The 13,566-nt window shown below is 44.3% G+C and overlaps 1 protein-coding gene across 1 annotated transcript in view; it reads left to right on the top strand.

The window, feature by feature from the left end:
- The window catches only part of LOC110497753 (sprouty-related, EVH1 domain-containing protein 1), a 75,211-nt gene extending 62,840 nt beyond the window's left edge, over positions 1-12,371 (top strand). Inside the window, exons 4-6 of the mRNA XM_021574093.3 lie at positions 723-766; positions 7,688-7,852; positions 8,041-12,371. Of these exons, the coding sequence (XP_021429768.3) occupies positions 723-766; positions 7,688-7,852; positions 8,041-8,736 (905 nt within the window). The 3' untranslated portion in view covers positions 8,737-12,371. The remainder of the gene's footprint in view (positions 1-722; positions 767-7,687; positions 7,853-8,040) is intronic.
- The last annotated feature ends 1,195 nt before the right edge of the window (positions 12,372-13,566 follow it).

Here is a 13,566-nt window from a genome sequence, read left to right as displayed (position 1 = left end):
AAAATGTAATTCTGCCCCTGAACAAGGCAGTTAACACACCGTTCCTAGGCCATCATTGAAAATAAGAATGTGTTCTTAACTGACTTGCCTAGTTAAATAAAGATTAAATAAAGGTGTAAAGATTTTTTTTCTTAAATTGGCCAAATCGGTGTCTAAAAATACAGATTTCCGATTGTTATGAGAACTTGAAATCGGCCCTAATTAATCGGACATTCCGATTAATCGGTCAACCTCTAATCTGTATTCCCAGTCGTGAAATCCATAGATTTTGAATGAATTTCAATTGAAATTGTTGCATGTTGCGATTTTATATTTTTGTTTAATGTAGTATTCTTATCATAAGTCTACTTTCTTCAAAATCGTCATGGCTTTTTATCCCCGACCCGAGTTGTACTTATACAAGAAGAGAGCAGATTTCATTAGGCCATGTGCCTTACTAACACAGAGTAGCTTTCATTTCCCCATTTAGCTGTGATGGCCAATGTAAGTCTGGGCCTACCATACTTCCCTCAATGGCTTCCCTCTTCCCATCTATCACCAGTGGCATGCTTGTGGGGATGTGTGACGTCTGGGGACTTATAACATTTTAGGGACTTTTGATAGAAAGGGACGTGGTGACGTGGGGATGTACAGTATGTTATGTGAACTGTCTGTTGTGTCTGTGTAGCTACATGCTGGAATTCTTATTGAATTTCTGACTTTAATCAATCTTCTCTTTTCAGGCTGTCCTGCGTTTGGTGACTCGGACTCCCTGGATGGATTACAGGTGAGTCCAGGGACAAGGGTCCTCGTATATTCTCCATGGCTTTATTTGGTAGCACTACGGATTTCTGTCGGACTGACCTGACTTCCCACCAGTCTAGTGTAATTCAGTTCTGTTGCCTGTGCTTGATTCAAGGACGCAGGGCCGAGGTAAATCTGAGCAGTGGCTCAACACGACACTCTATCCCAGTACTGCTTCAGGCCCTTTGTCTTTTCCTCTGACAGTTGTCTTTAGGATATGGGTCTGTTGGAACAGCCAGGGTCTTGCCTTACCTTTCATTGCTGGGGAGTTGTCGAGTGTGCCCACGGCTTAGGTGTGCATATCTGTCACCCGGTCAAAACTGATACCTGGGAACCAAGTTTCCTAAAAAAAAATAAAAAAAGTCAACATGGTACGTTTCTCCAGTTTGTCTTTGTGGGTTATCTGAAACCACTCGTATTTCCTCATCTCTTGATAGATTGAGCTGTGCTGAGGTGTAGTGTGTTGGTAAGTTGATAAAGGAGTTGGCTCTCTTTGTCCTCCTTAGTATGACCTTTTACAAGCTACTGGTACTGTTCGGCAGTGTAGATAGCAAAGTTTTCTCAATCTCATCAACAGGGAGTGAAGGTAAAGACCTGCACACCCAAGCTGATTTTGCTTTAGATATGGAGTGTGCTGTAAAAACACCACTGCTCCTTGCTCAAGTTTTGCTTATGAAACACCACAAGTAGACAAACCTATCAGATTTGTGACACGAAGGGCCAATGTGTTGTATTTGTGAAAGTATACATGGCAAACTGAACCTCTTTCCAAAAGGCATTGTTTCAGATGACCTGCTAAGCTAATGATTTAGTATCCCTTGCTGCTCTTTAATTCCCAGTATCTGGGGGTTTTGTGTCCACCAGTGACCTGGTGGCTGGGCTGCAATCACCTTTGACCCCACAGTATCTGACCTGATTCACAGAATGGAGTAGAGAAGGTCAGAGGGCGTGAGAGGAACGAGAGGATCTGTTCCTGTTCCTGTGGAGAGCAGCTTCCTCTTTAAGAAATCAGCCGTACAGGAAGTCCAATGACAGCTGTTGCCAGGCAGCAAAGGAGCCGGCGGGCGGCCGGTGGGTGGGTGGGTGGGAGGAGCAGGGGGGGTTCAGTAAGTGAGCAACCGAGGGTGTCGCCATGGTAATTTGGCATCAGAGTGTTGCGGTCTGAGACCTGGGAGTGGGCTACACGGGCGAGAAACTGTGAGGCTAGTCACACTCTCACACCAAGCCACGCAGCCAAAGAGATGGAGCTAACTAACACTCGACTCAAATGCCACCACACGCTAGGCAAGCTTCCATTGACCCAGGTTTATTTGACAAAAGCAACGTAAAATAAATAACTAAAAAACAGTTTTTGCAGTATGTGTAATGGAAACGGCAGATACAGTAGAAACGTTCTTAAGATCTACAACATATTTATCCTTGCCGAATCATTTTGAAGGTGATGACGCACGTGATGTCACCGCCTAACTATAAAGCTCCACTCCAGCATTTCATTTTGTCTACTGCTTGCAAAAAACATTTTTTAGTATAACAATCATGTTTCTTTGCAGGACAAGGATTGTCCTGACTTTCAAGAAGGCCTGAATTGCTTCTTCTTGCTTTTCTGGTTGGCTGGAAAGTTTCACCATCCAATTATTTCAGCTCTACAGGAGTGCAGGTTTCACCAAGACATCGACCGTGGCGACACATTGGCACATGAGGATTATTAGAACATGTCAAATATGAGTCTTTTTTATGCTGGCTTTCGCGGGCTACCTGAGACGTGAAGCGGATAGGTGGAAGGGCAAACAGGCTGTTTGTTGCCAATTTATTAATGCGCAATTGACCTAAATAGCTAATGGAAGCCCTTCAACCACTGCATTTTTATTTGGCGCTAGTTTTGTCATTATTTTCTTTCCAAATGTTTTTATTTATTTGTAGGTGTGATGTCATTACGTCCAGCTGTTTTCATCGACACAAGAGGGTTGAATGGAAACGCACCCTAGCAGGCAATTGTCACATCTATTTTCTACGCAAACTTTTTAAAAGTTACAAATAAATAACTGGACAAGTTACTGGAAACATATCTACTGTGTGACGTTAACTGGACACGTTTCAGCCATCACTATGTGCTGTGCTCCATCCCAGAATTTAACTCGCACGGCGAGAACTGTGTGTGCGCAGACTAAGTAAGCCATAGAAATAAGTTGGGTTTGGTCCAGTTGAATTTCTTTGTCGAAACTCTGACATGAATTGATTTAGCTGAAAGTGACCTTGTGCTGTAGCCCAGCCAAGATCCTTGAGACGAGTCACTTTGACACGGGAGGTAGGGCACTTTGACACGGGAGGTAGGGCACTTTGACACGGGAGGTAGGGCACTTTGACACGGGAGGTAGGGCACTTTGACACGGGAGGTAGGGCACTTTGACACGGGAGGTAGGGCACTTTGACACGGGAGGTAGGGCACTTTGACACGGGAGGTAGGGCACTTTGACACGGGAGGTAGGGCACTTTGACACGGGAGGTAGGGCACTTTGACACGGGAGGTAGGGCACTTTGACACGGGAGGTAGGGCACTTTGACACGGGAGGTAGGGCACTTTGACACGGGAGGTAGGGCACTTTGGAGGCTTGTTTGGCCTTTCATTGGATTTAGCCTAGTCACTCTCTATGAGCTTGACGGGACTTGTAACATGTCTGCCATGTAGAGCGTTTTAGGATGTCTGGTTTTCCCCTGATACTCTGAAACTCCGAGCATATGCAGACATCAATGGCCATCCAGGTCTCTTGGTATCTGGAACCTCTTAACCCCCAGTCCAGATGTGTGTGTGTGTGTGTGTGTGTGTGTAATGCTCGGCTCTGTATCTTGTGTATGCCTGTGTGTGGTGTAGGGCCCTCATCAGCCCACATCCTGCCCTCCCTCACCCTGACACCTCACACCCACTGCCAGTCTCTCTCTCACACACACACATGCACAGTCGACACTGTCAAAGGCTGACATACTGCAAAAATGCCCCCACCCCCACCCACACACACTCTCATAGCCATTCACACACTTCATTGACAAGATGCTGCTGTCCTTGACTTAGCCTTTGCAGAACCTTGTTTAGATGAAACATTTGACAGATTTATGAAGAAGAAAAACCACATCTACTGCATGACCTCAGCTGAGGGGGATGGATGAGCCTTTCCTTATCTCAAATGGATGTAGAAGATAGGACTTGTGGGAGATGTAGTTTGTGTTTGCAGAGATTTTGATGCAGCCACGTATTTGAGAGGAGGTGGGGTGATATAGTTCAAGAGAGATTAAAGAAGCAAACCCCAGTGGTGGGTGGTCAAACGGTGCATGTTTTAGTCCAAGTAAGGTAGTTTGGTTGAGGAGAAAGCTTACTGAAGAGAAGCCCCCCGTAGAATCAGTGTAGAGCAGGGCTGAGCAGCGTTTACAAGGATTCATACTAGGAATGAGTCATCGTCTGTGACACTGAAGAACTCGTCATACGCAATCCCACTCTCTCCCCTTCTGCTTCTCTCTCTAACACACATCTGAATGGTTTTTGCTTGGGATGTTTCACAATGAAATACTGTGAACAGAGGACCCAGATATTTCAGCGGTCGTCATGCAGATGCCTGGACCTGTGACTCCTTATGAGTCGCTGATTCAACACACCTGTGCCTTATGGGGTTTCCAGCATGTGGAGCAGCCAAGCCCCTTCCCCCGTGTGTGTGCCTGGGAGGGTGGGAGCGCTTGAAGCTCTGATGTTGGTCCTGCGCCAAGTTGCTCCCCGCCATCTCCCCCTCGACATCTCTGGGGTCAGATCAGAACCAGATTGGCCCCCACGCATGCCTTTGAATGGTGGGGCTCAGCCCAGTGCTTTAAAAGGAAGCCCAAATCTGGTTCCCATTTCACTCCCCTAAAACACACACACACACACACACATACACACACACACACACACACACACACACACACACACACACACACACACACACACACAGCTGTCATCTGTCTTTTTAAGTTATGGGCTGCATTTCTCCAGCTGGAGCTGGTTTATGACATTCTCTCGGCAGACTCGTTGGCCGTGCTCTCTGTCTCTCTCTCACACACACACACATACATACATACATACATACGTATACATATGCTCTCGTACACGCACTTATTTTATTCTGTTCTTTCTCTTCTTTCCACTCCTCTTCTTAGTCTGTCCTTCCTGCTCAGACGTCTAACACACTGGGTGTGTGTGACACAGTATTTTAACATTCAGAGAAGCAGAGAGGAAACAAGACGCACACACTTTGTTGAGAGAGAGAGGCATCTCTTAGCAACCACAGGACAGTAATTACTGTAACAGCAGCTGGGCGCAAACCAGATTTCCGCTGTGCGTTAAAACACTGGCGTGGGCTACTTTACACAGTGCACTGACTAACCAGCAGCCTCCTCCACACGCAGGGAGAGAGAGGGAGGGAGAGAGAGATGGACAAGCCTGGATGGAGCCAGGGAGTGTATGCTTATGTGTGTGAGAATATGTATCTTTGTGTGACTGCGTGTAAGGTTGCGTACTAATATATATTGTGTGTGTGTGTGTGAGAATTTGTGTGCCTGTGTCTGCATGCGTGTACTGGCATGTGCACAGATGGGACACCATGCTTGTGTGAGTGCTGAAATGTGCTGGCCATAAGGCCTCTCTCTGTCATGGCTGCCTATCCATCTCCTCTCCTCCATACCTTTCTGCCTCTCCTGCTGGGGTTGGGCTCATACTCCATTGTCACCTAACAGGTGTGTGTCTGAACATGTATGAATGTATTTGGTGTGTGTATGTTACGTAGTTATTAACAGTATTTGTCATTTTCAGTTGACTAGGAGCTGTCTGTGGATGATGCCGTTAATACCTTCTGAGACAAATTTTTCAAAGGGAAAAAAAAGACTCCTTTGAGGACACATTTAGCCTTAAAGAGGAGGGAATGTTTTACTTTTTAATTTAGCAGACACACTTATCCACAGTGACTTACAGTAGTGAGTGCATTTATTTTGGTACTGGTCCCCCTGTGGAGGTTGAACCCACAACCCTGGCGTTGCAAGCGCCGTGCTCTACCTACTGAGCCACACGGGACTGCGAAACTGGCTACAGGGTTAGAAGTGGCTATGTGTTTATCAGGCCCATGTTTGTAGATCTCACAGCAATAAAAATGCCTGTGGGAACACATGGGCGGCTGATAGGAACTCTGAGTTCTCAACAGACGGGGCTTGAGTCATCTCAGGCAGAAGCACAGGGAGAAATGTGGGCTCTGGCTGCCACCTGGTGGACAAATGTTGGAATTCATATAGTTAGGATATCAGTGGCATCTGTAGCTAATGTGAGTCAGTGTTACGCTTCTTATTTAGAAGTATAATAAAGACGCCTTGTATAAGTTGGAATAAGATGTGTTTAATATAAACTCAGCAAAAAAAGAAACGTCCTCTCACTGTCAACTGTGTTTATTTTTAGCAAACTTAACATGTGTAAATATTTGTATGAACATTACAAGATTCAACAACTGAGACATAAACTGAACAAGTTCCACAGACATGTGACTAACAGAAATTGAATAATGTGTCCCTGAACAAAGGGGGGGTCGAAATCAAAAGTAAAAGTCAGTATCTGGTGTGGCCACCAGCTGCATTAAGTACTGCAGTGCATCTCCTCCTTATGGGCTGCACCAGATTTGCCAGTTCTTGCTGTGAGATGTTACCCCATTCTTCCACCAAGGCATCTCTGGGGGAGAATGGCCCTAACCCTCACCCTCTGATCCAACAGGTCCCAGACGTGCTCAATGGGATTGAGATCTGGGCTCTTCTCTGGCCATGGCAGAACACTGACATTCCTGTTTCGGAGGAAATCACGCACAGAACGAGCAGTATGGCTGGTGGCATTGTCATGCTGGAGGGCAATGTCAGGATAAGCCTGCAGGAAGGGTACCACATAGTGTTGAGATTGGCTGTAATGACAACAAGCTCAGTCCGATGATGCTGTGACACACCGCCCCAGACCGTGACGGACCCTCCACCTCCAAATCGATCTCGCTCCAGAGTACAGGCCTAGGTGTAACGCTCATTCCTCCGATGATAAACGCGAATCCGACCATCACCCCTGGTGAGACAACTGCGACTCCTCATCGGTGAAGAGCACTTTTTGCCAGTCCTGTCTGGTCCAGCGATGGTGGGTTTGTGCTCATAGGTAACGTTGTTGCCGGTGATGTCTGCTGAGGACCTGCCTTACAACAGGCCTACAAGCCCTCAGTCCAGCCTCTCTCAGCCTATTGTGGACAGTCTGAGCACTGATGGAGGGATTGTGTGTTCCTGGTGTAACTCGGGCAGTTGTTGCCATCCTGTACCACAGGCGTGGTGTTCGGATGTACCGATCCTGTGCAGGTGTTGTTACACGTGGTCTGCCACTGCGAGGATGATCCACTGTCCGTCCTGTCTCCCTGTAGCGCTGTCTTAGGCGTCTCACAGTATGGACATAGCAATTTCTTGCCCTGGCCACATAAGCAGTCCTCATGCTTCCTTGCAGCATGCCTGAGGCACATTCACGCAGATGAGCAGGGACCCTGGGCATTTTTCTTTTGTTTTTCAGAGTCTGTAGAAAGGCCTCTTTTAGTGTTCCAAGTTTTCATAACTGTGACCTTAAATGCCTACCGTCTGTAAGCTGTTAGTGTCTTAACGACCGCTCCACAGGTGCATGTTCATTAATTGTTTATGGTTCATTGAACAAGCATGGGAAACAGTGTTTAAACCCTTTACAATGAAGATCTGTGAAGTTATTTGGATTTTTACGAATTATCTTTGAAAGACTGGGTTCTGAAAAAAGGACGTTTCTTTTTTTGCTGAGTTTAGAAGTTGATAAATGTGGCCGATGTCTGACTGGTTGTGTGTGGTTCTGTTGCAGCCCCTGTGTGAGGAGCCGCCCTCCATCTGTACACCCATGAAGGAGCCCTTCTCCCCCCTGAGTGTCCACAGTGTGGTGTCCACTGAGCCCTGCAGAGGCTGCTATGTCCGCGCTCAGCCTTTTGACGAGTTCCCCTCCAGCAACCGGCGCTACCTGCCTCCTCAGGTCAGTATCAAACGTCTCTAGACTTACTCAATATTATTGTATATCATTCGCCCTTTATCACTGATGGAGATTAAACCTAGTTAAGTATGGAAGAACAGTAAAGATCAGTCAAGATGCATACATGCTAAAATGTCTTGTGCACCCTCCTGAACTGAATATACAAATACTATAATAACTGTCTCCACTAGGTCTCCTTCAAGTCGACGCGCCACGTGAGCTTTCACATGGACGAGGAGGAGATCGTTAGGATCAACCCTCGTAAGGACGTTCTGATCCGCGGTTACGAGGACTACCGCCACCCCTTCATGTGGAAGCATGATGTGGAGCGAGAGGACCCTGACTTCCCCGCCTCCTTCCACAAACTGGACACCAAGAAGTGTGAGTACCTCTTCCCCGAGGGGCCGGGCATGGAGTCCCACTCGGGCCCTGGGAGTATGGGTATGGACACAGGGCGAGGGCTGGGTAAAGACTCCTCCATCAAGACCCAGCCCTCGCCGCTGCTCAAGTCCAAAAAAGGGCGGCGGCGGCGGGAGGATGGTGAGCGTTCACGCTGTATCTACTGTCGGGAAATGTTCAATCATGAGGACAACCGGCGGGGGCAGTGCCAGGACGCTCCAGACCCCATCAAGCAGTGCATCTATAAAGTCAGCTGCATGCTGTGTGCCGAGAGCATGTTGTACCACTGCATGTCCGACTCTGAGGGAGACTTCTCGGACCCGTGCTCGTGTGACACGGCCGACGAGCAGTTCTGCCTGCGCTGGCTGGCCCTTACGGCACTGTCCTTCATCGCTCCCTGTATGTGCTGCTACCTGCCGCTGAGAGCCTGCCACCACTGTGGGGAGGCCTGTCGATGCTGCGGGGGCAAGCACAAGGCCGCCGGGTGACCTGACTGAACTCTGACCCCCCCCTCACCCGGGACGACCTACCCACAACACAGCTAGCTAACACAGGAAAGCGGAAGCTTGTTTTTCCATTCACCTCTCAAAGGGGGGTGACATGTTGTTATAGACCCCTGGCTCTGGATGTCTTTTGGAGATGTTTGTGTCCTCCGACGCAGAGAGCAACGGAAGACCGACCTCGTGCTTTACGGGCTCTGAGTGTGAAGTTAAGTTCAGGAGCTGAACGCGAGGAGAAGGCATTGTGATTAACAGACATGATGATATTACTAAACACACACTCACACTCGTACATAATACACACAGGCAGGCCACCATGTCAGACTCTCTCTAAAAGTAATGTGTAACTTTATGAAGGAATAACAAATGACGACAAAAAGGAAAGAAAACATACTTAGTGTTCCAGTATGCTGAAAGGGATATTTTCTTGCATTTTTGTGAAATTGCGTTTGGGTAACAGTGGCCTTTTCTTTGACTCGAGCATTGGCCGACAGTGTAATTATTAGACAGAGAAAGTGCACCAGACATGTTTTATCCTCCCCCTCCCCCCATAAAGGTAAACTTCACACAATTCTAATGGTACGTTAACCATAAGACCATTCTTACAGAGTCATTTAACAGTTCAGAGATGTTGCTGTGGTGGATGTGTACGTGTTTCCTTATTTTGTACTATTCATCGAATGTTGAACAAAAAAAGAGCGTTTATCTTTAGACGGGTACAGTATGACATAGCTTTTGACGTTCACCATAGATAATGTTAGAATTATTTCCTTGTTTTGGTAAGGCGATTTGGACCACTTATTTGCATTCCAACATAAAGGGATCGATTCCATGAGCAGAAGGGAAAACATGGTAATGTATTCCCCCCCCCCCCCCCCCCCCCCCCTCCAAATGTTTTTCCCAAGTCAAGAGTTAATGTTAACACTCCTTGAATCACCTGACACGAATGAGACCAATACTTCACAATTCCATGTACTTAACCAGATTTTCAATGTTGACTCAATCAAATGTTTGCTTCGTGGTGAAACTGGTGTTTTTTTTGTTTTGTTTTTCTTGCTCATTTTATGTTTTGAATTTATAAAGCTGAAATTTTACTCAACCAGCAAGTTTTTACATGTAATTTTGGTGACTAAAATTAGGCTAGTTTTGGGGAAAACTAAATGTTTTTGAATTAGTCGGCAACAAGAAATCACCAATTTAAAAAAACCCACCTTGAAAGCACTGGGCTCCAAGCTTTGGTTACAGCACCATCTCCAAGTTTCAAAAGTACTGTATGTCTGTCCCCTTGTGATTGAAGCATTTGTAAGAATGAGTCTTAATGTACTGCTGTTATTAGGTCATTTTGCAGCTTGTTCACGGTAACTCCTAGAATACATCATTTAACATTTGTCCAGTCGTGAATGAATGGATGCATCGTTTTAAAGGTCACAGAAAGAAAGTACATTTGGAAATAGGTTATTAAAGCATGTGAGTATGATTGTTGCATAAGCACAGGGATCGTAGAAACTGCTATCTGTTTTGACTAGTTGTAACAAAACAGACTTTGTTGAAGCCTGATTGGTAGATATGAAGGTCCTTGTTCAAATCCGTATTTCACACAGAAGAACAATAGCCACGATAACAACCAATGAATGACTGTAGACAGACCCCCAGTTGTATTAATTTGATACTGCATCTCAAAAAGACAGTATGTTATTGCTAATTCCACACAACAGCATCAACTGTTGATTTTAGACTGTCTGCCTGTGCACCTGAATAATGTTTGAGTACAAAGAGTCTTCTTTGATCATTTAGATCAAACTGATTAGAAAATCGCCCTTCCCAATTTGAAAACCTTGTCATTACCGCCCTGTACCTTGGCCAGTAGATATGAACCCCATCCCTCGGCCCGCCACTCCTCCAGAAAAGGAAGTGGCAACTCGGTCTTTTCTCCAGACTGGACGGGGGCAGTCAACTTCTTCCAAATCCCACCCTTATGCCCCATGCTGGGCACTCTTTACTTTCTATGCAAACTCTTGACCATGGGAAACATATAGACCTCTCTCCACACTGAGTCAGTGAGAGGACACTTTAATAATGCTATATAGATGTTACCCAGGTACCAAAATCCAAATGCCTGTAAATATGTAACACTATATTGAAATAGCTGATAATAATCCCGTTTTAGTTTTTTGAAAATGAAGATAGAGCTGTATTTATCACTGCTGTCAGCATATACTGTAGCTTCAATTGACAGCATTATGCACATAGGTCACCTTTTAGTATTACTTCACATTGAAAAGTAGAGGGCGTTGAGGATTGAAATGACTATTGCGCGTTGAATAGAGTTTCTTTCTAGTTTTGTACCGAGGAAGGAAGGCTAGAGGGCTAACGTGTCAAAGTAGTGGCAGTCCACTTATTTTTAAAAAGTTTATATATAAAGCTGCTAGATACAATCACTAAGTTTATTGTGTTGGGAGGGAGAGAAAGATCTGCTCTGAAAGACTGTTAAAACAATATCTAGTTCTCTGACAGCATATAACCATGACCACGAGTGTGTGTTCTTGTGTGTTAGGCGTGTGCGTGTGTTCACCCGTTTTGGTTTGTTTGTCCATTTCCTTTCTGTTCTCATCCCATATTGTAATTTGGATTGCCCTGCATATTGCAAGCTGAACCAAGGTTTGATGAACCTGATTTTAAAAACTTGCTGGCTGAGAAGCAAAATGTAGGATGTACATTTATACAAGTATAGCTGAGAGATACTGAAATAGCCTGTTTCATTCTGCATTAACCAGCACAGTGCAACTCGCTATCATGTACTGTATTATATATGCAACGTCTGTCTGCTTTAATATATATCTTTTTTACCTGTCAGTTAACTTTGCAAATGTAAGACTTCAGTTTCTAACCACTGCTGCTAGTCTTATTATTCTTTCCTTCAATCTTAATGTTTGGATATCTTTGGAATGCATACAAAATGTACATTCTCGACTTTGTCTCGGTTCAAATGAAATGCCTATATAAACGTGTTTCTTCAGTGTGTTGCTTAGAAAGGGTACTTTTCACAGCAGTTGAGTGGTCACTTTTACATTCTCCGATGCTTTGGTGCACTGATATATGTAGACTTTTTTTCTCCTTCTTACGGCGCTTGATGATGTAACATTTTATGTGATTAGTTCTAAATAGTGGGAAACATTTGTGTTTTTTTTTTTTGAAAATTGCAGTAACAATGGTACTCTAGTTGTTCTGTAAACACTGCCTGTTTATTTTCTTTCTCGTGCATCTTTTCTTTCGTTTTCTTAGTGCCATTGGCTTCACACCCTGACAACCATCGGGGGGAAAAAAGTGCCTCACGTCCATCATAGTTTCCATCTAAAACTTAACAGCTCTTGTCCTGGTTATATTGGTTTATATATGTCTAGCTATTTCTATCATGGTTTGAAAATTCCAAGTATATGATGTAAAATGTATAGTTCAATAACTCATGTCATAGTTGTATTTTCTTCATACAGATGTAGCTTGTTACTTTTCATAAATATATCATGTAAATATACATACATATGTTTGTAACTGTTTTTGTTACATCATACACTTGTAATTTGACATATCAAATAACATTATCATAATAAAATGGTGAGTTTTAATCTTGTTGTTGTCTTGTGGGATTATTTTCAAGACTTCACTCATTATCTTGCCACCTCAAGTAATATAATTATATTTCTATGGGGGAGATGCCACCTTGCATATCTACATCCAAATTCTACGTAACGTTGCAGGAGTATTTCTCACGTATTATCCTCTAGCTAGTGGTATCGTTATTTTTCATTGAGAAAATATCAAGACGCTCATCAGCAGGATGAGTTTATGACAGCACCTTCCATTTGAGCTTCTCCGGGACCAAGTGAAATTCATCCCAGAATGTTTTCCCCATGTGAATGTCACATATACTATAATAGTATTCTGTTGAATCACTTGACATATAATTATGGTTAGACTATATAGAAGATTAATAACATTATCCATAGGTCATGGCTGTACACAAATTACACGTTTCATTCACATACTTGAATGGTAAGAATAACATTTCAGAATGTCATGTAACTCTTTTCAAAGAGTATTTTTTTGATGATTTTATTATGCTTTTCAGTCCACGGAAGATATGAAGATAAAACCCGGGAGGCTCCTGAGGGGAAGACGGCTCATAATAATGGCCGGAACAGTGCAAATGGAATGGCATCAAACGCATGGAAACCATGTGTTTGATGGATTTGATACCATTCCGCTCCAGCCGTTACCACTAGCCCGTCCTCCCGGTTAAGGTGCCACCAACCTGTGCCGGGAGGTTATTAGCGGGAACCATACTTAGACATCACATCATTATAGATTTTCCATTATGGCGTCTGTGAGGACATGAGCAACGCCATTGAGGCCGTCTCCATTTTAAAGTAGACCATTTTCTAAAATGTTCTACTACTAAATTTCCTCTAACTATGACAAAATACTTGTCAACAACCTATTTTTCCTGACTATGACGATAATGGGAAAATAAGCCCTGGAAAATATTAACCATTACAATTGACTTTTCATTTTAGTCTATGAAAATGTGAGCTGAGAATTTCACAAGACTAATGGACATTTAAGTTGACAAGAAGCTTATTTTCGTCTGTTTTTTTCCAATCATAAGAATGAATGCATGCACAATATTGCATGCAATCCTCTCATTGGAAGAATTGACAGTTCAGTTGCAAGGTCTAATTGAACTATAGTGAATGATAAAGGCCTCTACTGGCCAAAAGGGGGTTTTAACATGGGCAGCACCATTGAGGGCTTCCACCATCC

The sequence above is a fragment of the Oncorhynchus mykiss genome, chromosome 19, assembly GCF_057628025.1.
Source record: "Oncorhynchus mykiss isolate SJ-2025 chromosome 19, ASM5762802v1, whole genome shotgun sequence".
Taxonomy (NCBI): domain Eukaryota; kingdom Metazoa; phylum Chordata; class Actinopteri; order Salmoniformes; family Salmonidae; genus Oncorhynchus; species Oncorhynchus mykiss.
The sequence above is the reverse complement of the archived record's forward strand: the minus strand, read 5'-3'. Positions and strand labels throughout refer to the sequence as shown.